At 61.3% G+C, this 26,021-nt stretch overlaps 1 protein-coding gene across 1 annotated transcript; it reads right to left on the bottom strand.

Annotated features, from left to right (window-relative positions):
• Positions 1 to 753: 753 nt before the first annotated feature.
• On the bottom strand, positions 754 to 24,783 carry SNRNP200 (small nuclear ribonucleoprotein U5 subunit 200). Its single transcript, XM_086477265.1, has 45 exons — positions 24,739 to 24,783; positions 24,224 to 24,387; positions 23,610 to 23,781; positions 22,491 to 22,683; positions 22,176 to 22,231; positions 21,453 to 21,551; positions 21,050 to 21,202; positions 19,901 to 20,000; positions 19,584 to 19,720; positions 18,644 to 18,727; positions 18,246 to 18,419; positions 16,703 to 16,840; positions 16,422 to 16,577; positions 14,767 to 14,937; positions 14,142 to 14,335; positions 13,361 to 13,484; positions 12,883 to 13,032; positions 12,604 to 12,714; positions 11,909 to 12,040; positions 11,356 to 11,544; positions 10,707 to 10,904; positions 10,081 to 10,233; positions 9,886 to 9,966; positions 9,499 to 9,582; positions 8,651 to 8,757; positions 8,333 to 8,451; positions 7,970 to 8,124; positions 7,607 to 7,796; positions 7,268 to 7,441; positions 6,644 to 6,804; positions 6,113 to 6,340; positions 5,580 to 5,771; positions 5,320 to 5,498; positions 4,553 to 4,704; positions 4,334 to 4,442; positions 4,033 to 4,141; positions 3,674 to 3,863; positions 3,366 to 3,530; positions 2,343 to 2,464; positions 2,112 to 2,255; positions 1,857 to 2,033; positions 1,603 to 1,763; positions 1,425 to 1,506; positions 1,238 to 1,330; positions 754 to 1,106 (listed from the first exon to the last, which is right to left on the bottom strand). The coding sequence occupies exons 1-45, from the start codon at positions 24,781 to 24,783 to the stop codon at positions 963 to 965; spliced, it is 6,411 nt and encodes a 2,136-aa protein (XP_086333391.1). The 3' UTR covers positions 754 to 962.
• Between the last annotated feature and the right edge of the window lie 1,238 nt (positions 24,784 to 26,021).

The raw sequence follows: 26,021 nt of genomic DNA, 5'->3' as shown, positions 1-26,021 counted from the left end.
TCCCCCTCCTCCTGCCCCACGCTCAATAAATCTCTGCTCTCCCAACCAAAGCCTCCGGCTCTTCCTTTCCCACCCGGCACCCTTGGGGTGAGGGGAACAGGGGGCAGGCGCTCCCCTCGGGAGCTGGAGAGAGGGGATGGGCAGCAAGAGGACGGGCTCAGAGGCTGCCAGACCTGGGGGCACGGGGCTGTCAGCCCAGGGACAGGGACACCAGTGACCACGCAGACGCCAGCCCGGCCCCGTGGTGCCATCCGCTCGAGCATCTTCACGGGGGCAGCGGATCAGAATAAAGTCGAGAAAGAGAAGAGCAGCCGCCGAGGCTTTCTCACCGCAACTTAGGAAGGGCACGGGCAGCCGCCTGGGGGAAGGAAATACAGCTCTGAAGATCAGAGAGGAGAGGTTTAGTAAAACCAGCAGGGAATGGTGCCCGGGTGTTACATCCAGGTTGTTGGCATTATCGAGTTTGTCCAATTTATGCCCCCTTTTACATCCTTTCCTTCCATGATTTGTCATTCTGTCATCAACTCAAATAAAAGGAGGCAGCGGCACAGGAGGCCGGGCCCACGTGGGAGCTGGTTTTCACCTCCCCGTGCAGCCCAGCCCGAGAGGAAGCGTTTAGATCTGGCCCGGCGCTCCCAGAAACGGCTCCTTCTGCCTTCATTAGTTCTGCTAACGAGCTCGAGCCGCCCAGGGAAGGCACAGAGCCTGTTTTTCCTCCTCCCCCTTCCCTCCCCAGTGGCGCAGAGAGCAAGATGGGTCTCAGGATTTATTCCAGCTGCCGCAGTCACGCTTCTGCGCGCAGCTCCTCTCTAAAAAAAAAAACCCCACTGTACAAAACATGAACACTAAAGAAAAGAAAAAATGAGGAAAATACAGAGAAGCCGCACAAAAGGAGGTGACACAAGCACTACTGAGTGGCTGAGCTACAGGGGGACCCACGCCGGGACCGTCAGGGCCCCTCGTTAGTCGGAGTCGCTGTCGCTTTCCGCCTCCTTCACGTCGACGCTGAACTTGTACTCCTGGTCGCAGCCCATGTAGGCGTCGCTCATGAAATACAGCGTGTAGTTGTGCGTCCCCGTCGCCGGGGCCACGAAATCCAGCTTCACCTACGCGGCGAGGGAGGAAAAACCGGCGGTGGGGTGGAGGGCGGGGGGGGAGACCGGGCACCCCCGCCCCTGGCATGCTCAAACTGGGTCCGTTTGGGTGCTGGCCGCTCCCCCCGCGGCTTTCTGCTCACCTTGGCTTTCTGCTGCAGCGTCAGCCGCTTGATGGAGATGAGGCTGTTGGATTTGGAGTCGCCGATCACCACCCACCACCCCTCCTCGCGTTTCTGCCGGAGAGGGAAAGAGTTAAGGGGCTGGGGGGGGGGGGCAGCGGGGGACGGACACGACACACACACAGTCCCGCCATGCTTTGGCACGTACCTGTGGGAAAAGGGGAGCGATGACAGGCCCGGTGACCTCCTCTTCCCGCTCCAGCTGCACCAGCACCACCACGGGCCCCCCGCTGCGCGGACAGAACCGAGAGGGAGGGTCAGGGCGGCGGCGGCACAGCACCGAGGGGTGGGGGGCCGCGCCGCGCCGCCCCCCCTCCCCGCCTCACCTGCGGATGCTCTCCTTCTCCACCACCTCGTAGGAGAGCTCGATGTTGGGGTAACGGTTACAGAAGCGGGCGACGTCGGCGATCTGGGCATCCGAGAGCTGCAGCAAGGCGTTGCGGTCCTCGTCTTCCATCTCCATGATGTCGAAGACGCTCTCGACCCCCTGGCGAGGAAGAAGGTTACAGCCCCGCGGCTCCTCGGGGTGGGGGCAGGGCCACGGTGCTTCCCGCCCCCCAACGCCCGCGCCGAATCTTACCTTGTCGGTGCAGCGCTTGATGTGCTCGGAGGTGAAGTGAGGCAGCTGCTTGAGGTAGGAATCCTTCGACCACATGGCCTGCGTCACCATCTGCGCCAGCTCCATGGCGGCCAGCGCCGGGCTGAGCCAGCCGTTGCTGGACAGCACGTCCACGCAGGCCTGGATCAGCCGGATCGCCTGGACGGGAGGGATAGGGAAAGGTCAGAAAGGAGGGACGCGCCGCAGCGAGGCGGGCAGGTCGCCCCCCCGTCGTACCTTGCTGAGGATTTCCTCGGTGTCCGACTGCAGCTCGGCGCTCAGCTGCATGCGGGACAGGTGAGCCTGCAGCAGGAGGTTGGTCTTGACGTGGGGATCGTTGAATTTGGGGTTGGTCAGCTTGTGGGGAACTTTTTGAGCCAGCTGCGGGGAGGAACGAGAAACCCAGCGGTGCTTTAGCCCCGACCCCGCAGGAACCCCCCACCCTGCGGCCGCCGCGCTGCCGCTCACCTGCCGCAGCAAGTTGTCCTCGTGGTGCCTGATGGGGATGTTCTCGTACTCGGCAGCGTTGGAGATGATTTCGATCAGCCCTCGCACCTTGGTCTTGGCGTTGAGGGACATGCTGAAGAGCTCTGGAGAAGCCGGAGAGGTAGAAAGGTCAGGGAAAACCAGGCAGCGCTCAACCCCACGGTACCAGAGGCGCCTCTGGGCAGAAAACGGGCGGCCTCATGCGAAAGGACGAGAGTTTTGCACCTCCTCTCCATCTCCCGCGGTGTTATAATCCAGTTTGGGTTTTGAATAGATAATTAGTTTTCATTGGTAACTAATTGCGTTTAATGAACGACTTAATTGCTTTAAGGAATAACTAATGCTTCATATTGATGATATTAGTTTACATTGTAGTAGGAAATACTCAAAACCTCCCTGATGCTCAGAAACAGCAGCTGCTGCCTCGCAGAGAAGGTCAAAGCTAAAGCTGCTGCTCATGGTGGAACTGCCCAGAACAGAACAGGGAGGCAGGAGACAGGGACAGGGAGGGAAAGTGCCCGTTCTTGGCGTGAATTATCTTATGGGATGAAACCAGAGGAACTAAGGAGTGTTGAGGTGAAGACCCTCACCTCCTCCCCGTCCTGGTTTGTAGATCGGAGATCTGGATCGGTAAGATGACCCGTGATTATATTAGTACAGGAATACTCATGGAGTTAGTTAATAGGGTGGAGCAATCAGTGTAAATGTCAAAATTAATAGCGGGCATAACATGCAGCTGATGTTGAAATAGGTTAAAGACCACGACTTTGCAGAGAAAGGGTATAAAATGCTGAAATTTTTGATGTAACTTTGAAGCACGTCAGGAGGAGCCACCCCCCGTGCTCCCAGCGCCGCCGTAAAGAAGCGCCGGCGTCTCTGCCGCGGGGGAGAGGAGTTTGCCGCCGTGACGGCGACCCCCCATCAACAGCGGCACAGGGAGCGCCGCAGAGAGGGGACGGAGCAGGAGCGCCGGCGCGCGGTACCTGCCCCCGGCGGAGCCCTCACCGATGGTGGTGTAGTTGATGTAGTAATAAGCCGCGATCATCCCCAGGTTCAGAGGAGCCACGTCCATCTCGTCCTCGATGCTGATGCACTTGGACTGCTCCAGGTCACTGAGGGTCTGTTCCACCAGCTCGGAGAGGTGATCGGAGAGATGCCTGTGGGACACCCCTGCGGGGACGGCAGCGGGGCGGCGGCGCTCAGGAGCTCCCCGGGAGGGAGCAAAGGCGCTCTCGCGAAAGCGGAGCCCGCAGGCAGAGGGTCCCCGACGTCCCTCCGACGCCGTCCGCGCCGGCGCAGAGCCCTCCGCTCACCTTGCAGGTTGTAGTAGTTTGGATTCTGCGTCATCCTGCGGTACAGGAAGGTCCAGGTGAGGTAATCCACCGCGTCCTGCTTGTTTTCGATGGTCTTGGTGACGATCTCGGCGTTGAAGTGATCGTGCATGCAGTGGTCCAGGTGCGACTCCACCGGCAGCGGCTCGTAGAGGAACTTCTTGAAGAAATCCTACAGCGGGGCAGGAGGGAAGGGGTGGATAAACCCCAGCGCCTCCCAGGCGGCAGGGCTCCGAGCGAGGGTTATACACCAGCCTGCCCAAAGCTGGGTGAAGAAATCCACGCCCCGAGCAGGAGAAAAGCATTCGTGGGCCAGAAAGGGCGCCCCGCTCCTCACCCACCTTCTTGGATCCCTGGCACATGATGACACAACGGCCCTCGTCGTCCTGCAGCGGGCGGTTAGCGTGGCCCACCATCTGCAGCACGTCGTAGATGGGGTAATCCACATACCTGGGACACGGAGAGAGCGTTAACGACGGCTCCGTAGGAAGCTCCCGACGCTCTCCGGTCATTCCCAGCCTCTGCCCGCCCCGGGGATGAAGCCCTTTGGGAGGAGGGCGGCGTGCCCAGCGCCGCCTGACGGAGCAGGGCGGACACGGAGGGGCTCCAGGGCCGGTTCGGCCCACAAAGCACCACACTCACGCGTGGATCTTGCCGTTGTAGTACTGCGTGTCCATGATGATCACCAAGTGAGCGGCGATGTTCATGCCCCAGCAGAGGCTGCGGGAGGCGACCATCACCTGAACGGCGCCTGCAAGGGGCGCGGGGAAGGGCCGTGAGCCCGCGGGGAGGGCCGTGCCGAGCGCTGGGGAAAAGGGTTTCCGGGGAGAAGCGGCGTGTCCCGATCCCCACCCCGCTCACCGGAGCTGAAAAGCTGCTCCACCACGCGCCGTTCCATGGCGGTCAGCCCCTCGTGCAGGTAGCCCACGCCGTTGACGAGCGTCTCCTTCAGCGTGTTGTCGTTGAGCTTGTCCAGGTAGGGCACCAGATCCTTCTCGGCGCAGTGCAGGAACCTGCCGGAGAGGGGGGACTGAAGAGACGGCCGCGGGGTCCAGCGAGCCTGTCCCTCCCTGACGTCACAGCAGCTGCCCGAGGGACATCCCACCACGACCCCTTTCCCCCTTTCCCCACCACTCGGCGTCCCTCAGCCCGGCAAAACAGCCCCAAAACTTGCCCCCCCCCCCCCCCGCCTCAGTCACAGGCCACGGCACCTGTCGGGGGTAGCCTGACTGAGGAAGATGAAGTTGGCCTCGGCAGCATCCCAGTACAGCCGGGAGAGGATGAAAGAAGCGGGTGAAGAGTGTTGTAAACAGGGCTGAGGAGGTGAGAAGAGCCTGAGCAAGGCTGAGACTGAACACGTGAATACCCCAGAGCAGGAATTTGGCAAGAGAATGAAGTGGGAAACACAGTAGGAGCTCCAGCCCGTCAGGATGTGAACAGGGGCGAAGGGACAGAGGTCCTGAGCGGATCGTTTCAGCAGCCTCAGGGCGTGAACCGGGGGACAGCTAAGAGAGGTGATCAAAGGGAACGCTTCTTCTGCCACCTCGGCTTTTTTAACTTAATAGAGGCTGCCTTTTTTTACATGTTTTTTTGTCGGTGTCGGTCCCTACCGCGACAAGCACCGTTACCTTTGCCTCTGGACGTCCGAGGCGCACGTGGTGAGGATGTTGATGGCCGTGAGCCGCGTCTGCTTGCGGGACGGGACGAAGACGATGACCGGCTTCTTGGGCGAGTGCTTCATGATGGCGTGGTAGACGGGCTTGGCCATGGAGAGCAGCCGAGTCTGCGTGTGGCTGATGTTGAAGCCCTGCAGGGCGAGAGGAGCAGGCCGTGACGCCGTCTGGAGAGCGGGCAGAAGGCGACGGGGATGGGCTGGTCCCAACCTTACCTGAATGTGCAGCTCCAGGGGCACGGGGCGGACGTTGGGGTGGAAGTTGAAGGTGGAGGTGGCGCTGCAGCCCAGCCAGTGAGCCACGTCCTTGGCGTTGGAGAGGGAGGAGCTGAGGGCCACGATGCGGATGGGCCGCTCGATTTGGGAGGAGATGTAGCGCATGCGGGAGCAGATGACCTCCAGCACCGGCTGCAGGCGGGAGAGGGCAGGTTGTAGCAGGAGCGGGAAGGGAACGCCGAGCGCCTCCCGCCCAGCCGCCGCCTCCCCTGGCTGAGTTCTGGCGCTTCAACCCACGGAGACCCCAGGGGACACCGCTCCCGAGCTTCCCAAAGGATACAGCGCTCCTATCCCAGCCCATCCTGCCGCGTGGCGGGAACGCCCAAGCAGGAAAAGCCGACCTCAAGCCCCAGAGGAGGAGCGAGCAACCCCCTCAGCCCCACCGAGGCTCCGCTACCGAGACCACCACGAGGACGAGCACCACTGGCACGAGCGGCACGTCCCCCCCCACCCCCTTCCCATCCCAGACTCACCCCATTCTCGCCGCCGATGAGGTGCACTTCGTCCACGATGAAGAGGTTGACGTTCTGGACGTTCTTGCGCTGCTTCCAGCGTCGCGAGAGGATGTCCCATTTCTCGGGGGTGCTGATGATGATGTTCCCTTTGCCCAGCAGCTTCAGGTCGGTGCTGGTCTCCCCCGTCAGCAAAACCACCTTCTTATTGAGACGCTCCTGGAACTTTTCGTACCAGTCCAAGAAGACCTGTCCCAAAACCACACGGGATGATGTCGTTTAACCTCGTATTAGGACAAATCCCACCAAACCCCCGGAGACACACGCACACACACACACACACACACACACACGCGCCCCGACATCGGCCGGTGGGCAGCGGGGCGGGTGTCTCTTTGCTCCCTCAGAGAGACCACGATTCATCAAAAGACTCTGGAGTCATCCCCAGGGACACACCAGCAAAGAAAGGATGAGGCAAAAGGGGAAGAAGGGATGAGGAAGGAAATCTAAGCCCGGGCGAGGACGCAGTTCTCCCCAGGATGCCGGGCTTACCTGCTCTGCCAGGGCCTCCATGGGGGTGATGTACACGCAGCGTCCCTCCGAGTTCTGCAGCAGCATCCTCAGGATGGCAAATTCGGCACAAATGGTCTTTCCGCTCCCCGTGGGGGCGCCCACAAACACGTTGTCGTCGCTGTTATAAACCGTGTTGAACACTGGGGGCAGACGGACAGCGCAGAAGAGAGCGGTTTAGCGCCATCTCCACGGATTTCTATCAAAGCTCTAGGAACAGGCAGGGAGAAACCACAGCCTGGACCCAGCCTGCACAAGGAGGAGCTACAGAAAAGGCCGTTGGAAGAGTTTTAGCCCAGGGTCCACCGAGTAAAACACGCTCTAGTCTGTCCCAGTAGCTCCTAAGCGCGAATCCCCCGCTTTTAAATTTCCCTGGACTGGCTGCTCGATGTACTTGAGGAATATATCAAAGATACCCTGGCCCACGGAGAAAGATTTCAAGCCATCAGACCCCTAAGGCTCAGGGAAGTAGAGGGGATACGCTATTTGCTGAAGAAATTCCTCACGTTACGTGCCTAAACCCCACAAAACCAAGGCTGTGAACACCGAAAGGGCCAGGGCTCGCCTAGAGGCCGTTAGGAGGAGGTGAGCAGAGGCAATACCCACCCTGAGTCTGGATAGGGTTGAAGAAAGGGAACTTGTCCTGGTAGAGGCTCTCGAAGGCGCTGTTTCGCAGAGCCGACACAGGCAGCGGCTGCAGATCCAGCAGCTCGGTGGGAGGAGGGTACTTCTCCGGGAGGATCAGGTGGCGGAAGGAAACGGGCAGCTGCGTCTCACAGGCTGTCAGACACACCAAAAAAAAAACCCACCCGGTTTTCTCTCCAAAAGCGCCCCAAGGGTTCCACCTCCGAGCTCCCTTTGCCCACGGGATGCCAGCACGGCACTGGGAGAGGGCCTGAACTGGCCCCTGGATCACCGGGGCGCTCCCGGCAGGACAGGACTTACAGAGCCAGCGGTCGGAGACCACCCGGATGAAGTACTGCGGGGGCAGCGGCTCGAACACGGGCACGAAGAAGGTGACGAGGTGCTCGTCCTGGGCGTACTTGGCTTTCAGCAGGAAGTACTCGTGGTGCAGGATCACCTCGCTGTCCACGTCTTCCACCAGGATCCAGAAAGCTTCGGACGAACCATGGACCTGAGCGAGGGCGGCCGTTACCTTCGTATCAAGAGTCGAGCTCCCCGCACTTCCAGCCCTCCTGGAGATGAATGCCAGCCCTTCCCGCGCCAATCCTGCCCCAGCAGGACCCTCCTCCTCCTCCTCCTCCCAGTGTGGCATTTAGCCCGGCCGTAGGGAGCTGCAGCGCTCACCTTTTCATCCCACTGGAAGTCGGGGGCGATGGTGAGCTCCACTTTCAGGGTGGAGCGGGTGATGGGTTGCAAGTGGACCGAAAGCTCCAGCTTTGGAAACAGGTGAACGTATTTGTGGATGGTCTTGCCCATCTTGGGCATTCGGATCAGTTCCCCTGCAACGGGACAGACGGACAACGGGGTGACCGAGGGCTCCCGAACCGAAAAGCGGCCGGAAGGCGCCAGGGCAAAGGCTCTGCCCTCCTCAGGCTGCACCAAGCCCCTCATCAATCAGCCAGGAACAAGCCTCCCCCCGCCTCCCCCCGAGTCTTTGGGTCAAAACAGGGCGGAGGAGGACAAAGAGGCAGCGCCCTCTCCCTGTACCTATTTCGTTGTGGTTCAGATCGTAGAGCCGTTCGAACGGGAAATTCTTCTTCTCGATTTTCTTCACCACTTCTTCAGGCAGTTTCTTGAACTGGCGCAGCGGGCACATGGACTGCCACCTGCGAGGACCCCGCGGGGTGAGACCAGCCGAGGCGAAGCCTTCGGAACACCGGGGTCCCCCACGCTGCCAAAGACCAGCCCTCGGCACCTCCTTCTTCCCCCCCCACCCCGCCAGGCGGCTCCTGCCCTCCCGCGGCAGACCCAGCCAGGCTACGCCGAGGAACCTCATCCAGAAAACCCCTCCGAGACCTCACTTACATCCGTTTGTCAATCATCTTGCAGAGGTTGAGGGTCTTGTCGGTGAGCTGGGCCCAGCCACGGTTCAGGACGATCTCGAAGATGGCACGCATCAGCCGCCCAGCAGACTGGGGGAACAGAGAGAGCAGCTCTGGCTGTGACCATCCCTTTTAACCTTTCCTTTCTACCCATTTGCCCACCCAGCCAGACGGTAACAGAATGGTTTGGGTGGGAAGGGACCTTTTAAAGACCACCTAAGTCCAAACCCCCCCGCCACGGGCAGGGATATTTTTCACTAGACCAGGTTGCCCTGAGCCACGTCCAACCCGACTTTAAACGCTTCCAGGGACGAGGCCTCCACAGCTTCTCTGGGCAACCTGGCCCGGTGTCTCACCACCCTCAAAATCCTTCCTCACATCCAACCCAAATCTACCCTCGGTTTAAAAACGTTACCCCTTGTCCTATCGCTACAAGCCCCGGGAAAAAGCCTTTCCCCACCTTTCTTAAAAGCCCCCCTTTAAGTGTTGAATTATACTTAAAGGTCCTTCATCCCAAACACCCACACGTGGAGCAACCACTTGATGCCCAGCCTCGGGAACCTGGCCTTTGTGGCAGAAGGACAGGGCTCTGCTGCAGCTCTCTAGCGCTGAATTATTTTCATTACAAAGCGGAGACTCCACGGAAAAGGCGATTCCCAGCCCGCCAGGGGTCAGGCCTTCTCACCCCCCGGCAGCTCTCGTTATTTTCAAAGCCATTTATGACACAAACTGGATTCCCAAGGTGCAAAGAGTTGGTTGAGATGGAGGTGGGGCTGGACTGCACGCACCTCCCCGGAAAAAGAGAGGCCCCAGCCACGTTCCCTCACTCACCTGGGTAACGTACACCATGTCTGCCATGAGAGCGAATCCTTCCAGCTTCAGCTGCGAGATGAAGGCCTGGAGGAGCACGTTGATCTGGGGAAGGAGAACGGAGAAAGCCTCAGCACCCTCCGCACCTGAGCCCCCTGGGCTCTGCCACGTGGCAGGACAGAAGTGACCGAGAGGCACCGACTGTCCTACGCCGCGGCACGGCACGCTCGGCCACAGACTTCTCCAGCTCTTGGGGCATCGCTTGACGCAGTCCAGCACGTCCCACAGAGGGAGGGGAACAGAAATCCTTCCCCCAAAGTGACGTTTCCCACGACAGCTCTGCCCTCGAGGAGCAGGGCTCCCCTCCAAACAGGCAGGAGGCCCCCGGAGGAGGCAGGCAGGGCTCACCTTGGCACTGGGCTCCTCTATGCTCTCCTTCACCGGGATGGGAACGCGCTCCAGCAACTTCTGAAGCTCGAGCTTCTCCTCCTGCAGAAAACCAAGGCAGGAGAGATGAGAAGTGTCCCTCCCAGGGCAAGCTCTGCACCTCCCCCTGCAGCAGCAAGGCCGATGCCTCAGGGCTGCCCCGCTCTGGCTCCGCACCTCCCTCACGGTGATGTTCCTGAACTCCGAGGACAGCGAGAAGACCCGAAACAGCTCGATTTCGCTCAGGGTGGGTTTCAGGAGCTGATTGTAAGTTTGCATCGTCTCGTTGGTGATGTAGTAGTGGCTGGCGATGCGGCCCAGCTCCGTCACCTGCCGCGAGGACGACAGCCGGAGTGAAGCAGCAGGAGGGCGCCCGACCGCCCGCGGCACGGACGGAAGGTGCTCAACAGGAACGAGGCTGCAGCAGGGGAGACGCCTCCGGACAAGCTCAGCGGAAACTCCCAGGCTACGAATCCCCCAGGAAAGCTGCTTTACCCGGTACACGCTTCCAAACCATCACCCCCCCCCTCATCTCCCCGCCTCCGGAGCGGTGGAAACGCAACGGGAATGGGAATTTGCTCAGAGGGCAGCAGCAGCCACGGGACAACAGCTGAGGGTGGGGTTTGACGGCAGCAAACAGCCCCCTGGCAACCCAGACGCGCCCCAACAGCGGGGCTGAACGACCCAGCAGCCTTCCCTGGGGTCTGTATTTAACCACCGAGATGCCTCTTGGATCCTTTCCCTCGGGCAGAGGATGCTCCCGCCCAGCTCTGCCTGGTCACAGAGCCTTTCCCAGGGCTCACCTGGAAGTTCCCCGTCTTCTTGTCGTACTTCACCAGGTTGTTCTTGTCCAACATGAGGGCTGCCGTGTGCACCAGATCCAGGCGGCGCTGGTCGAGGAGCGGATCCCCTTTCAGATCGTCGTGGGAGATCCCGTAGAGGGTGGGGGAGCGCAGCATTCGGATGTACAGGTAGGTGTAGCCCAGCCAATTCACCGCGTCCTGAGGGAACGCCCAAAGGCGCCGTGAAAGCCGACGAAGGCGCCTCACGGCGGGGAAGGGCGGCCCGCCGCTCCCAGCGCTCGCGTAGGACACGGCAGGCTGAGCCCCGCCGAATCCTGACTGCTCCACATCAAACCAGAGCCTGGAAGCCCAGCAGTGCCACACACAACTCTTTTTTTCCAGTACCAGCAAAATATTGAAGAATTAAAAACCCCACAAACCCCACTCTCCACACACAGTGTGCTCCGAATCGGGCATCTGCCCGCTCAACCTTACAGGCTGGTAGTTCTCGTGGCTGCCCTTCCAGATCTCTTCACAATTTGCTCCCCAGGCACCAAAGGCCGTTAAGTTTCTTTGCTCCCGGTACAAGGGCGGCACCTTTCCCCGACACGGATCATCCTTGGGATCCGTGGGATTCCCACCCGCCCTCCGGTGAGGGATTCGCACTCGCCTTTGCGTTCTGGACGTTGCCGAGCACAGTCTCGGCGTTCAGCATGTCTGGGAGCTTCGACACCATCTGACTTTCAATGGGAAGCTGCTGGTTGAGGAGGGACAGGTAATACTGCAGCTCGCCGTGGGAGGTGATGAGGATCCCCTCTCCTTTGGTATCGTACTGGGGCCTCCCAGCACGCCCCAGCATCTAAGAAACGAGAAGGTGAGGTCAGCGAAACATCAAAAAAACCTCCTGGCTTGGCCATTTCTCCTTGCTGCCGTGTCCTGGGGTATTACTGCCAGACTGCTCCGTCTGCGGTAGCTTCGAGCTGGCAGGAGACAAGCAGAAATATCTCCGGGCAAGAGGCTGGGAGAGGAATTATTTGTGCTCTTTACGGATCTACTTCTCCGCCCTCACAGCAGGGCTGTTCCCAGAACAGCTGAGACAGTCTGACAGTAAACAGGGAGCGACTGCCTTGAGACAACGCAAAAGCAGCCCCCAAACGGGGCTCAGCGGGCACGGGAAAATCCTGCGCCGGCTCCTGGCAGCACCTTTGCGAGCAGAACTTCACCTGGAGGATGTCCAGAGCACCCAGCTCGGTCCAGCGTCCCTTCTCAGGGCTGTACACCTGCGTCCCCTTGATGATGACGGTGTGAGCAGGGAGGTTTACACCCCAGGCCAACGTGGCTGTGGAGACCAGCACCTGCAGGAGCAAAACAGCGATCAAAGCCAGGTCGGAGCCTCTTCCTAAGGAAAAAAAAAAAAGGATCTACAACGCTGGTCCTGACGTTAGAGACACGCAGAAAAGGGACAAAGACCAAGAACTGCGACTGCCTCGATGGCGCAGCAGAGGAAGGTCAGATAAACAGCAAGATCTTTGCCCAAAACTTCCCAGCTCACCGCAAGACCCTAAAGAAAACCCGTCACCACCGATTTACAACGCGGCCAGGGAATTGCTTGGATGAGCTTTTACCAAAGGGGCAACTGCGGAGGAGACAGCCCCGCTCCGGCACAGACCTTGGAGCGCTCAGCTAGGCCTAGGGGAGAAGTTCTCGCCCTCTCCACTCCTGCCCACGTGCTTTTCGTTTCTATCCTTTCCGTGGAAAATCAAGGCTGCCTTCGCCGGGCGCCAGCTTCAGCAGGGTGGGCGAGGCTGGCCCCTCCTGATTTTGCCCCAAATCGGAAAACAGGGCTCCAGAGGGGGTTTTTTTGGTGAAGTACTGACCCCAAACCAGCGTGTGACTCCTCCTGGGGAGGGAGGCTCACCTGGATGTGCTTGTCAGCAAACAGGTCTTCCACCAGCGTCCGGTCCACTCGCGTCATCCCGGCGTGGTGAATGGCGAAGCCGTAAGGAAGGAGGTCCTTCAGCTCCAGGTTCTGCAGCAGAAACACGACCAGCTCGAGGTTTTCTACCCCAGCCAAGTAACTCCAGGGTGAAAAGAAGCGACAGAAAGGAAGGCAGATCCTAAAGGAAAGGCTGCGGAACGGCACCAAACCGACAGCATCTCCGTGGCCGCATCCGGACAGCCCCGGCCGGGCAGTTACCTTGCATTGCTCAGCTTCGGTCCTCAGCACCTCGGTGGAGGCTGAGCCCTCCCTCAAGAAGAGGCCCAGGGTGTCTTTCTCCAGGCACATGTCCCTGATGGCCCGGGCAGTCTTCCCGGTCTCCTTCCTGGAGTGAACGAACACCAGCACCTGTTAAACAAGCAGATGGCACCGTCACCGCGAGCGGAACCGCTACGGCTGCAAAGAGGCTCGTTCAGGGTGGGCAGAGATTAGGCCAGGAGCCCCGTGAACCACGGACAGAGCTCCTGGTTTAACAGGAGAGCATCAGGAAAACTCCCTCATCCTAAAAGGACAGGTCATACGCGAGTCAGACAGCTGGCACAGAGAGAAAACCCGGCATCCTCCACCCAAACCCACCCTCTTCTCCGTCAGCAACTCCAAAGAGTGTCGCCAGCGACCGACAAGAACCAGGATGAAGCGCGTCAGGAACGGTAAAAAAAAAAATCAAGCCTCAAACCTGGTTCTTTCCAGCGTGCTCCATAATCTTCTCGTAAACGATCTCATTCATTATCTGGAAGCGTTTGATCGCTTTCTTCTCTGTAATACCCACGTAGGTCTGCTCTAGGGGCACTGGTCGGAAGCTGTAAGGAAAAAAAAAACACAGTCTATAAAAGAGCAGAAAAAACGGAGAAACCCTGATACAAAACTCCTGTCCAAAGGCATCCCGTGTTCCGTGCCACCCAGTTCAACGCGCTTCCTCTGGGCCTCGATTCACTGGGAGATCTGACGGCTCCAGTTCTGCCCAGTTAGATTGAACAGGAGGGGACAGTAACCCGTATTCCCATTCCCTGGAATCCATTTGCTACGCACACGCTCAGGGAGGGACTCAAAAAAAAAAAATAGTGTTTCAGGAACTACTACAGTCCTGGTTTAGGCTTCCTCCAAACGGCGTGTGCAGCACACGGGGGCAGCAGGGTTTATCTGCCTTCTCTCGAGCATCTTCTCGCAGGTGTGACGATGCAGGAACCCCCGGCACGCCCCTGGGAACCCCCGGCACGCCCCTGGGAACCCCAGTGCCCGTTTTGAGGCTGTGTTTAACTGCTCGAGTCCTGCACGCGCATTTCCCGGCACATCAAAGGCAAATAAACGCACGTGGAGGAGGCCGAAGGCCCGGCGAGACGCCAGCACCAGCCGACAGATAAACCCTCGATGCCTGCCGCAGGAGGCAGGGCTGTCCCAGCTCTCCACAGCTCCCCACCCCCCCGACTGTAACCATCTCTCCCGGCTCTCCACGGTACCTGTTATCGAAATAGAACAAGCCTTTGGCCGGGTCCACTCTCAGGAAGGTAGCCACGTCCTCGTAGTTGGGGAGGGTGGCGCTCAAGCCGACGAGCCTCACGTCCTCCTGAGTCATCTCGATGTTGCGGATGGCTCTGGCCACCAGAGACTCCAGGACAGGGCCCCGGTCATCGTGCAGTAGGTGTATCTCATCCTCGAGAGAGGCAGCAGGAGCAGCGTTAGACCCTCACGGGCAGTTTCATTCTCGGCCCGCCACCGCGTTGGGAGAAATCCGTGGATTTCACAGCCCGCACCGGCACGCGCTCGGCGCCCAGGGAGGGCAGGGCAGAGATGAAAGGCACAAGCCAACCCTCATCCTCTCCCGACACGCTTCTCCCAGAGCTTTTTACGGCTCTAGGCACCCATTTTTGGGGTCGCTTCTGAGCACACCCGCTGGCGTGGACCGAAGCACCCTCAGCTCCAAGCCCAGGTCCCTCCACCACCAAACCACCGCAGACACCTTCAACCTCCACCACGCGCCTGGGAACCAAAACGGCGAACAACCCAGCGCCCACCCTCACCCCAACCTCCCCCCCCCCCCCCCGCTTCAACGCCGGGGCTCTGCGGGCACCGGCAGCCGCTCACCAGGATGACCAGCCGCACCAGCTGGGTGTAGGTGCGCTCTCCCCCCTTGCGGGTGATGATGTCCCACTTCTCCGGGGTGCAGACGATGATTTGGGTGGCGCTGATCTCCTCCTTGCACAGCTGGTGATCCCCCGTCAGCTCGGCCACGTTGATGCCGTACGTCGCCAGGCGCTAGGAGGAAGCCCAGGGGCAGTTGAGCTGGATAAACCCCCTGTAAGGGGTCTGGGGGGGCATTTTGGTAGCAAAGGGGGGGGGTGGGGGGTGGGTTACAGGGGTGGCTTCTGTATGAAGTTGCTAGAAGTTTCCCCTACGTCAGATACAACCAATGCCAGCCGGCTTTAAGACGGACCCGCCGCTGGGCAAGGCCGAGCCCATCGGCGACGGCGTTTTCACCGCTGTGATAACGTATTTGAGAGGGAAAAAAGCGATTGTGCAGCGGGAATGGCAGCGAGTGAGAGGAGGGAGAATATGTGAAACACCCTGCAGGCACCCAGGGCAGCGCAGAAGGAGGAGGAGGAGGTGCTCCAGGCGCCGAAGCAGCGATTCCCCTGCGGGGGGGACCACGGTGAGGCAGGCTGTCCCCCTGCAGCCCGTGGGCGGTGGAGCAGATACTGCCCACACCCCGTGGAGGACCCCAAACCGGAGGAGGTGGGTGCCTGAAGGAAGCTGTGACCCCATGGGAAGCCCGCAGTGGAGCAGGCTCCTGGCAGGACCCGTGGGGAAGAGAGAGAGCAGCCCCCGCTGGAGCAGGTTGGCTGCTGGTGACCCCGGGAGGGGGCTCACGCCGGAGCAGGCGGTTCCTGAAGGACGGCACCCCATGGAGGAGCCCCACGTTGGGGCAGTTCGTGGAGAACTGAACCCGGGGGAAGACTCACGCTGGAGAAGTCATGGAGGACTGTCTGCCGTGAGGGGGACCCCACATTGGAGCAGGGGAAACGTGCGAGGAGCCCTCCCCCCGGAGGAGGAAGGAGCGGTAGAAAACAAGAGTGATGAGCTGACCCCAACCCCCATTCCCTGTTCCCCCTCCTTGCGCTGCTCGGGGGGGAGGAGGGAGAGAAATCGGGATCAAAGTTAAGCCCGGGAAAGAAGGGAGGGGTGGGGGGGGAAGGTGTTTTAAGATTTGGTTTTATTTCTCATTCCTCCTCTCTGAGTTAATGGGTAATAAATTACATTTTCCTTTAATCAAGGCTGTTTTGCCCCGATGGTAAATGCTGAGTGATCTCCCTGCCCTCATCTCAACCCCACAAGCCTGTTGGTATTTTTTTTCCCCCCCTCTCTCCTGTCCAGTTGAGGAGGAGGAATGACAAGAGTGGCTTCGGTGGGCACCTGGCATTTTGGCCAGGGTCAACCCACCACACCCCCGTTTCCCCACGGCCGCAGCCCCGAGACCCTCACAGCCAGTTCCATCCGTGTCCCACCGCAGCGCTGGGAGAAATCCGTGGGTTTCACAGCCCGCACCGACACCCCAAACCCCTATCGACACGCCCTCAGCGCCCAGGGAGGGCAGGGCAGAGATGAAAGGCACGACCCAACCCTCATCCCTTCCCGACACGCTTCTCCCAGAGCTTTTATCCTTCTACAAGCTCAACAGGCGGAAGCCACCGCGGGAAAGCTCACCCTCCCCAACCTCCGAGCGGGACCAAACCTCTCCTCACCTTCCCGAAGCTGCCCACCATCTCCTGCACCAAGGACCTCATGGGGGCGATGTAGATAATCTTGAAGTCGTCCACGTTGATGGTCCCGTCGATGTTGATGTGCTTCCCTATTTCTCGCAGCATGCACATGAGGGCCACGTTGGTCTTCCCAGCGCCCTAGAACGCCAAGCGAGGACCCAATCCCATCCCGTTCCTGACTTATTCCAGGGGAAAGGTTCACCTTTTCCCGCCCCAACCCATCATTCCCGCCGGATTCCCCACCCGGCTGTCGGGATCCTCACCGTCGGAGCACACAGCAGCAAGTTCTCATCCGACTCCAGCGCGGCGCGGTAGAGCTTGCTCTGAATGCGGTTCAGCGTTTTAAACCCCTCGAATCCAGCCTGGGCGTATTTGGGCAACTTTTCCACCGAAACCAGTTGCTGAAAAGGGAAACCATCGAGCTCAAGGCCTTTGTGCCGGCACCTCGCAGGCTGCCCGGCAGACGGGAGCCCTCAAGAGACGCCCTGAGGAGCAGCGGGGTCACGTTGGCTCCGGACGGGCGGGAAAGAAGCGCCGTAGCGCCCAGGGGTGACGGAGCAGGTTCGGCAGAGATCAAGCGAGGCTCGTTAGCCGGCCCCACGCGCTCCGACGAGCGCAGGTCGCCATCAGAAAAGCAAAACCCCGCCACGTTCTCGTGGTGGGACGGCTCAGACCACGTTTCCACCGCCAGCGCTGAGGAGAAGAGGCAGCTGAACACAAGGCACGCCGGGAACGGGCCGCATCTCCGGCCCACAGCGCCCAGCCCAGCAAGGAGGGAGCAAAGGCAGAGCTGAGGGCTGAGCAAAGCAGCTCAAGGGGGCAGGGGGAGCCCCGAGGCAGAAACCACCAGCATGGGATACACGCTCCAGAAGGGAGAAACTAGGAACCAGGAACTCTCTTGGGGCACGTGAAGTCTCTCAGCTCAAAATAACAGTTCTTCGAGAAACCCAGGGAGGGCGTCACAGCCACATCGAAGCCCCAGGAAGCATCTGGCACCGTATTAGCAACCACTCATAGAAGGGTTTGGGGTGGAAAAGACCTTTCAAGGCCATCTAGTCCAACCCCCCTGCAGGGAGCAGGGACACCTTTAGCCACATCAGAGCCCCGTCCAACCTGGCCTTGAATGTCTCCAGGGATGGGGCTTCTACCACCTCGCTGGGCAGCCTGTGCCAGTGTTTCACCAGCCTCACATGAATTTCTTCCTTATATCTAGTCTGAATATACCTTGTTTTAGTTCAAAACCATTACCCCTTGCCCTCTCACCACCCTCCCTGAGCACAGTCCCTCCCCAGCTCTCCTGCAGCCCCTTTCAGCACTAGAAGCCGCTCTAAGGTCTCCCCGGAGCCTTCTCTTCCCCAGGCTGAACACCCCCAGCTCTCTCAGCCTGTCCTCACAGGCTCCAGCCCCCCCAGTATCTTCGTGGCCTCCTGTGGACCCACTCCAGCAGCTCCACGTCTTTTGTTACTGGTGCCCCCAGAGCTGGACGCAGCCCTGCAGGGCGGGGGGGGGCTCACCCGAGCGGAGCAGAGGGGCAGAACCCCCTCCCTCGACCTGCCGCCCACGCCGCTCGGGATGCAGCCCAGGATACTGGTCGCCTTTCCGGGCTGGGAGCACACGTTGCCGGCTCACATCCAGCTCTTCCCCTCCCCCCAGCACCCCCAAAGTCCTCCTCGGCAGGGCTGCTCGCAGTCCCTTCACCCCCACCCCAGCCTCTACCGACAGCGGGGGGGGGGGGGGGGGGGGGGGGTTGCCCCCCACCCAGGGGCAGGACCCTTCCCTCCCTCCCTTCCCCCAGGTCTCACCCACCTCTTCGGAGCCAAAGGGCTTTGGCTTCAGGGCAGGCACGTGCACCTCCTCGTAGCCCTTGCGCTGCCTGCGGAAGGAGCCGTCGGGGAGCTGGCACCGCTTGTTGGCCATGAAGTGACTGCCTTGGGCAAACACCAGATCCTCCAAGTCCAACACCTGCCGAGGAGCCAGGGCCTGGAAACAGCAACGGGAAAGAGGGGAGGATGAGACAACCACCCTCTCCCGCCGTTTTCACCCTGGGACTGAAGGGAAAGCGACTGCATCCGACTGGCAAGCGCCTCTGTAGCACGTCAGGGGGTTATTCTCGGTGTCTTCCTGCCCGTGCCACAGCGAACGCTCTCTTTGCACGCGCTGGGGATGCTGGTCAGGAACAGATCGAGCACTTCAAAGCCTTTTACCTCTCCTCCTTGGTCCAGATCCATGGTCTCCAAGTCAGTATCCATCCGGGACTGACGAACACGTTCCCGGCGAGAGCGTTCCTCCTGCGCGAAGAGATGGGAATTCAGCCGTGGGGAAGAGCGGCCGAGCCTCCCCCGCGGCCTGCCAGGCCCTCCCGGCACAGACACCTTCGCGCCCCGCGGATCCGCGCAACCAGAGCGCCCCGAGCTGCCGTTTCTGCCGAGCACAGGCCTTCACCGAACCAGAGCCAACAAGTTTTGGCAGTAGAAACCAGCGTGCCCGTGGCCAGGACAGCAACTTCTCTTCCAGGAGAGCAGATGTGAGGAAGCAAGGAGGGCAGAACACGCAAAGCCGCGGAGCGCCAGCAAGAGCCCGGCCCGCCGCACGCCAGCAGCGCTCCTCCAAACGCAGAGGTGCCAAACCGGCCCCTCGCATCAACAGAACCAGGGTTTTTTCCAGCAAGAAAGCAGGACTACGGTGTTCGTTCCCCCCCAAAACAACCCCCAAATCAGTCACAGAACTGCTAAGGCCCAGCAGAGCCAACCCTGCAGGCCAATAAACCGGCTGAGTGTCGCATTCCGGCCCCTGGTAACGAGGAGCCATCAGGGTGTTTCGCGGCAGCGAGCTGCGCCTCAGGGAGGCAGAGCTGAAACGGTGCCGTCGCACGAGGCGGTTAACACCGGCGTAAAAACGTGCACCTTGCAGATATTGATATTTTCCTAGAAAAGCAGACATCCGAGTGACTCCAAACTCAGAAGTGGTGAATATACCGCCCTCTCAGCCGCCACCTAAGCGACGTTTCCTACGGTCTCAAGCTCCCAGCTGAGTCAGCAGGCTCCTCGCTCACCAACGGCCCACAAAACACAGAGCCCAGCGACCCCGCCGCCAGCACCCCCCGCCTCCTCCTCTCGTCCTGCCCGAGGTTCCCTCCAGCCTTACCCGGATGAGATCCTCCTTCTCCGTCTCGTGCAGCTGGTACAAGAACTTTGACAGCTCGGGGTCCGCTTCCATCTTGCCCATGATCCTCTCTTTTTCGGCTTCGCTCTGGGCACTGGCCAGCAAAGTGCAGTACAGGACTGAGGGGCGAAAAGGAAGGGGCGGCAGGCGGGGTTAAGGGTTGAACCGAACGAAGGGAGCAAAGAACAAAGGCTCAGGCTTCCCAAAGCAATGCCAAAGCCTCGGGTTGTGCTGGAGCCACGTGGGAAACAGCACGGGGGGGGGGGTGGGGGGGGAGGGGGTCAAGCAACGGCACCCACTCATCATGCGGTGCTGCCGCAGGACCTTGATGAAGTCGAAGGTGTTAAAGCCCAGGAGCAGGACGAGCTGGTTCTCGCACTCCCGGTCATCGCTCGCGGTCTGGGAGGAGAAAGAAACGAGGGACGACGGGTTCGCTCCGCGCCCCGCAGAGTGAGGATTTCCCCACCCCACCCCCCCTTGCGGGGCCCAATCCCCCCCGGCCTTGCCCGGCCCCGAGCTCCCGGGGGGCCCAATCCCCCTGTTTTGCCCGACTCCGAGCTCCCGGGGGGCCCAATCCCCGCCTTACGCGGCCCCGAGCTCCCGGGGGGCCCAATCCCCCGGCCTCGCCCCGGCCCCGGGCTCCCGGGGGGCCCAATCCCCCGGCCTCGCCCCGGCCCCGGGCTCCCGGGGGGCCCAATCCCCCGGCCTCGCCCCGGCCCCGGGCTCCCGGGGGGCCCAATCCCCCGGCCTCGCCCCGGCCCCGGGCTCCCGGGGGGCCCAATCCCCCGGCCTCGCCCCGGCCCCGGGCTCCCGGGGGGCCCAATCCCCCGGCCTCGCCCCGGCCCCGGGCTCCCGGGGGGCCCAATCCCCCGGCCTCGCCCCGGCCCCGGGCTCCCGGGGGGCCCAATCCCCCGGCCTCGCCGCGGCCCCGGGCTCCCGGGGGGGCCAAATCCCCCGGCCTACGCGGCCCCGGGCTCCCGGGGGGGCCCAATCCCCGCCCTACGCGGCCCCGGGCTCCCGGGGGGGCCCAATCCGCGCCTCGCACCAGCCCCGAGCTCCCGTGGGGCCGAACTGCAGCTCCACACCAGGCCAGGCGCCCGATTCACACGAACATCCCGTTCCTCTCCCACCCCCCTTCCTCCCCTGCAAGCCACGACGCCCAAAGCGCACGAGCGTCAGCACCAAAACGAGCAGGGAACAGACCCCATGTCTAACGATCTCCCAGCCAACGCTGACAAAACCCCAACTGTCTTCCCCTCAGAAGGGGAATTCTGCGAATTAAGAGTAGCCCCAACCCAAACCAGCGCTCTTCAGCCTTGTGGGCAAACTGGGCACACCCACAGTCGCGTTTCATCGGAGGAAAACGTAGGTAAGGAGTCGTTGGGGCAAATTCCCGCCTTCCAGACACAGAGGTATGCCGAGATTCTGCAGCTCCGGCGGCCACTGACCTTCAAGATCTCCAGCACTTCGTCCGCCTTCTTCTGGGAAACGATGGCGTCGTCGTAGAAGCGGCTCAGCTGCCGCTGGAGCCAAAAGGCGTCGATGTCCCGAGGATGCAGATCCTTCTTCTTCGAACTCATCAGCTCACCCGACGCCACAAGCTGAAGAACAAAACCACCCAAAAGGTTATTTTCCTGTGGGAGGGGAGCAGGCGCGTGGCTGTCGTGGTTTGGGGCCTCTCTCCACCCCGGCAAAGAACCAGCTGCCAGATCTGTTCATCGATAAAACTCGTTTTGGCCTCCGTCAGACAACAGCTCCGAGGCTCCTCTCCACCCACAGCCCCACAGGATTCCCCATCCCTCCCTCCAGACGACCCCAAACGACGTTTCGGGGTCTTCCTCGGGGACTCACGTTGGCCGAGAGGGTGCAACGGACGACGGCTTCGTCTCCCTCCATGTCATCGTCGGAGGCTTCGTCGCGCACTTCGCCGTAGATGTCCTCGTCGCCCTCCTGCGGGGGGCAGAGCTGTGGTCAGTGGCTTTTGCCAACATCAAAGAGAAGCTTTTCCTCGGCAGAAATTAATCATCTGGCAACTCCTTCCTGGGGGGGGGGGGGGGGGGGGCGGGGGGGAACAGCCTGTTTTGTGCTGGTAACAGGAACGGGCTGCTGGCGGTGAGGGGAAGAGCTGCGGGATGGGATTATTCCGGCTCGCTACGGAGAGGTTTTGCCAGCGACTGCTGGAACCATCCCCTCTTTGCCTCCCTTATCGTTCTCCGAGGCTTTTCCAACAAAAAAAAACCCCACCACTCCCAAGGAGCACTCCCGTGAAACGCTTCCAACCAGCGCCTCGGAACCTCTCTCTCCCTCCCTCGCCGTCAAGTTTCCCCACGAGCTCTAAATGCCACCATCTGTTTGCCACCCCGCCGAGCCTCGGAGGAGCGGGATAATCAACAAATCCTCCCCGAGCCAGGAAGCAGCAGCTAAAATCATCCAGCTTCTCCTTCCTGGCCGAGATCCCGCCCTCCCCCCCCCCAGCCCAAGCCAACACCCGCGTCCCGAGTGGGCCAAGGGGGTCCCCGCGGGGCGAGGGGACAGGGCAGAGGCCGCGCTGCCACCCGGCCTCTCGTCTCCTACCTCCTCGTCGGACTCAAACTGCACGTTCACCCCGTAGGTCTCGTCGATGTTGTCATCTGCCGAGGGAAAAAGGGAGGGAATTCACCCCAAAATCTGGGCACCCCACGCAAGGCTCACGAGATCCACGCGCCCACCCACGCCTCTGCGCAGCCAAAACACGTGGTTCGGGGGCTTGAAAACCGTCCAAACGTGGGGGGTTTTTAGTGGTTTCTCTGTGCAAACACCACCCTGGAATGAGGGCGAGTTGGGCACCCGACTTTCTGCCACCCCCGAAGCCGCAGCCCACCCCCCCCCCACCCCCCCCCCACCCCGTACCCATGTTCTGGATTTCCTTGTCCCCTCCGTAATCCGTGATCTTCTTCCCCAGGTTCACCAGCACGTGGTAGCGGGTGTCGTCCGTCTGTCCCAGCAGCAGGTCGATCTCCTTCCGCCGCTCCTTGTCGCGCAGCTTCTCGTTCTTCAGCACCGCCAGCACCTCGTCGGCGGCGCCGCAGAGGATGTCGCGCGGCTGCGGGAGGGAGGGAGGGAGAAGGGATTCGCCGCGGGAAGGCGATTCTGTGCCCTCGTGGTGGCCCCCAAAGGTCACCTCTGCCCCCATTGTTACCATCAAGTTTGCATTTGAATAGATAATTAGTTTTTACTGATAACTAATTGTATTTAATGAACTTTTTAGTTGCTTTAAGGAATAACTAACGCTTCGTATTGATGATATTAGTTTACATTGTAGTAAGAAACACCCAAAACCTCCCTGATGCTCAGAAACAGCAGCTGCTGCCTCGCAGAGAAGGTCAAAGCTAAAGCTGCTGCTCATGGTGGAACTGCCCAGAACAGAACAGGGAGGCAGGAGACAGGGACAGGGAGGGAAAGCGCCCGTTCTTGGCGTGAATTATCTGATGGGATGAAACCAGAGAAACTAAGGAGTGTTGAGGTGAAGACCCTCACCTCCTCCCCGTCCTGGTTTGTAGATCGGAGATCTGGATTAGTGAAATAACCCGTGGTTATGTTAGTACAGGAATACTCATGGAGTTAGTTAATAGGGTGGAGCAATGAGTGTAAATATCAAAATTAATATCGGGCATAACATGCAGCTGATGCTGAAATAGGTTAAAGACCATGACTTTGCAGAGAAAGGGTATAAAATGCCGAATTTTTTGATGTAACTTTGAAACACATCAGGAGGAGCCACCCCCCGTGCTCCCAGCGCCGCCGTAAAGAAGCGCCGGCGTCTCTGCCGCGGGGGAGAGGAGTTTGCCGCCGTGACGGCGACCCTTTGCCAACGCCACCGCCCCGTCCCCGAGCCCAAAAGCCAGCGCCGCCGCGGCGAAAGCACCCCAGGGGATCCCAGGGAAGGATTCAAACATCCCAGGGGATCTCACGGGCTTCGAATCCCCCTCCGGAGCAGGGACCCCCGTCCCGAGGCGTCCCCGTCCTCACCTGGTCCCCCAGCGCCGCCTGAATGAAGCTCAGCAGCACCTCGTAGGTCTCGCGGGTCTCCTTGGTTTTGGGTTTGTAGATGATGCCCACCATCTCGTCGATGCCCTCGGAGAGCAGGGTGTAACCCTTCATCTTGTTGATGTCGTGCCTGTCCTCGTCACGCTTCCTTCTCCTGGAGAAAAAAAAAAGGGGCAGGGGGGAGGAGAGCGCCTGGGTCAGCCCCGTCCCAGGCAGGGCCCTGCGCCTGCTGCTTCAAGGAGAGCTTGGATTTGAAAAATAAAGGAGAAAAAGGGCTACTTTTGCAGTTTTCACCTCAATTTCGTTTTTTTGACGCGGAGCAAGCCACTCCAAAGGACAAAAGCAACATTCCTGCATCTTCCAGGTGGGCGGTTTTCAGTCCACAGCCCCCCACTCACACCACCAAAACCTTTCCCGCCACAAAACATCCCCAACCCCGCTGAATTCTACCCCGTTTATACAACTAAACCAACCCAAGGCTGCGTGATTCAAAGAAAAGAATAAAAAATTAACACCACCACCCCCCCCCCCCCCCCCCGAGTGTTTTTCCACGCAAATCCGGTTCCCAGCCGGGGCTCTGCGCCCCCCCCACTCACTTCGCCCGTCTCTCCTCCTGCATCTGGGGTTTGGTTCTCTGGGCCTTGTCCCCCATGCGGGTCCCCTCCAGTTTGCCCACCAAGGACAGGACTTCCCCGGTCGGCTCATCCCGCCGGGTCCGGTCGATCAGCGAGCGGTCGGCTTGGAGGACGAGGTTGGAGTTCTGGGAGGAGAAAAATCAGCGGCTGGGGGGGCCCCGGGTCCTACCGAGGCGGGGGGGGATGAGGGGGGCCGGGGCAGGGGGATGAGGGGGGAGGGGGGGACGATCGGGGCCGGAGGAGGGGCACCTCGCCCGGGTGCTCCGTTACCTCTCGGGGCCCGGAAAGTCCCGCTTTAAGGGGAAAAAGGGCCGGAAAAAACCCTTAAAAGAGAGTTTTAGCCCTCAGAACCCCCCTGTCTCGGCCCGTTACACCGAGCCGCCCTCAGGCAGGCCGCTCCCGCGGTTTAATGCCCCTCTCCCCGCCCCGGGTTAACGGCACCGGGGTGGCGAAGGGGCCTGCGGGGCCGCACTCACCGCCTTGTACTCGTACTGCAGGCTCCGCGCGGTCACGTCCGCCATGGCTCCGCCGGGCCGGAGGCCGCACTGCCGCCGCGCACCGGATCAGGCCGCGGAACGCAACTTCCGGGGCAAAGCGGAAGCGCGACCCGGAAGCGCTTTCTGCGCCCCTCCCGGCTCACCCCCGCGGCTCCTTCCCCCGCACTGCAGCTCCCGGCATGCACCGCTGCGAGCGCGGGGAGAGGCGGGGACGCCCCGCCGGCCTCCCGCTCTGATTGGCCTGTCAGTGCCTCGCTCGGCTGCTCCCCGCCTCCGCGCTAACACCTAGCCGTGATTGGCTCAGCCCCGCCGCTCCGCCCCCCCCCGCCCGCGCTCCCATTGGCCACTGCGGACCGTTGACGGTTGAGGCTTTTGGAAAGCGGCGGGGCGCCGCGGGGAGGCGGGGCCACCTCCCGGCCCGCCCGTCTCCTATTGGCTGTCCCCAGCGTAAGCCCCGCCTTTTCCTCACAGCCCCGCCCCCCCGCCCTCATGGTGAGCGCTCGGCCGCCATTTTGGGGCCTCCGCTGAGGGGCCCGGGCCCGGGCCAGGCCCCGCCATGGGCTCCCACCCCGAGGGGCACCGCTGGTACCAGATCCCCCTCTCCTCCACCCGCATCCCCTGCTCGGGGCTCTTCAGCTATGGCTTCCAGGACAGCCTCCAGCGCTACCAGCAGCTCCGGGCCCTCAAGCACCTCCGGGGGGGTCGCCCCGTCGTCCCGCCGCCCCCCGGCCTGCTGGAGCCCTGACCCCCCCGTCCCCCCGCTCGCCGACAGCCCTTCCCAGCCCCCCAGCTGCTCGCCGGGCGCTGGCAGGGAGCGAGGTGAGTGTGGCCCTACCCCAGGGACGGGGACGAGGGGAGACGTGACCCTCCCGTTGGCCTCCCGGTGCCCCAAAGGGGACCCCTGGTCACCTCCGCGTTGTCCCTGTGGCCCTCCCTATGCCCCAAGGGAGACCCAGGTCACCCCCATGTTGTCCCAGTGGCTGTCCCCCTACCCCAAGGGGCACCCCAGTCACCCCCATGTTGTCCCTGTGGCCCTCCCTATGCCCCAAGGGAGACCCAGGTCACCCCCATGTTGTCCCAGCGGCTGTCCCCCTACCCCAAGGGGCACCCCAGTCACCCCCATGTTGTCCCTGTGGCCCTCCCTCTGCCCCAAGGAGGACCCCAGTCACCCTTGCCTTGTCCCCACGGCCCTTCCCTGTGCCTCAAGGAGAACCCCGGTCACCCTTGTGTTGGCCCACGGCCCTCCCTGTGCCCCAAAGTCA

The sequence above is a fragment of the Leptosomus discolor genome, chromosome 23 (assembly GCF_034619465.1).
Source record: "Leptosomus discolor isolate bLepDis1 chromosome 23, bLepDis1.hap2, whole genome shotgun sequence".
NCBI lineage: Eukaryota > Metazoa > Chordata > Aves > Leptosomiformes > Leptosomidae > Leptosomus > Leptosomus discolor.
Note: the sequence above shows the minus strand (reverse complement) of the source record. Positions and strands in the feature narration are given on the sequence as shown.

Excerpts from the sequence above, each read along its gene's own strand:
- SNRNP200 (XM_086477265.1), bottom strand. The coding sequence starts at position 24,783 with ATGGCGGACGTGACCGCGCGGAGCCTGCAGTACGAGTACAAGGCG. Across the intron at positions 22,232-22,490 it reads CAAGGAAATCCAGAACATGG|ATGACAACATCGACGAGACC; the intron begins GTACGGGGTGGG and ends TTCCCTCGGCAG. Across the intron at positions 11,545-11,908 it reads GTGCTCTGGACATCCTCCAG|ATGCTGGGGCGTGCTGGGAG; the intron begins GTGAAGTTCTGC and ends CTCGTTTCTTAG.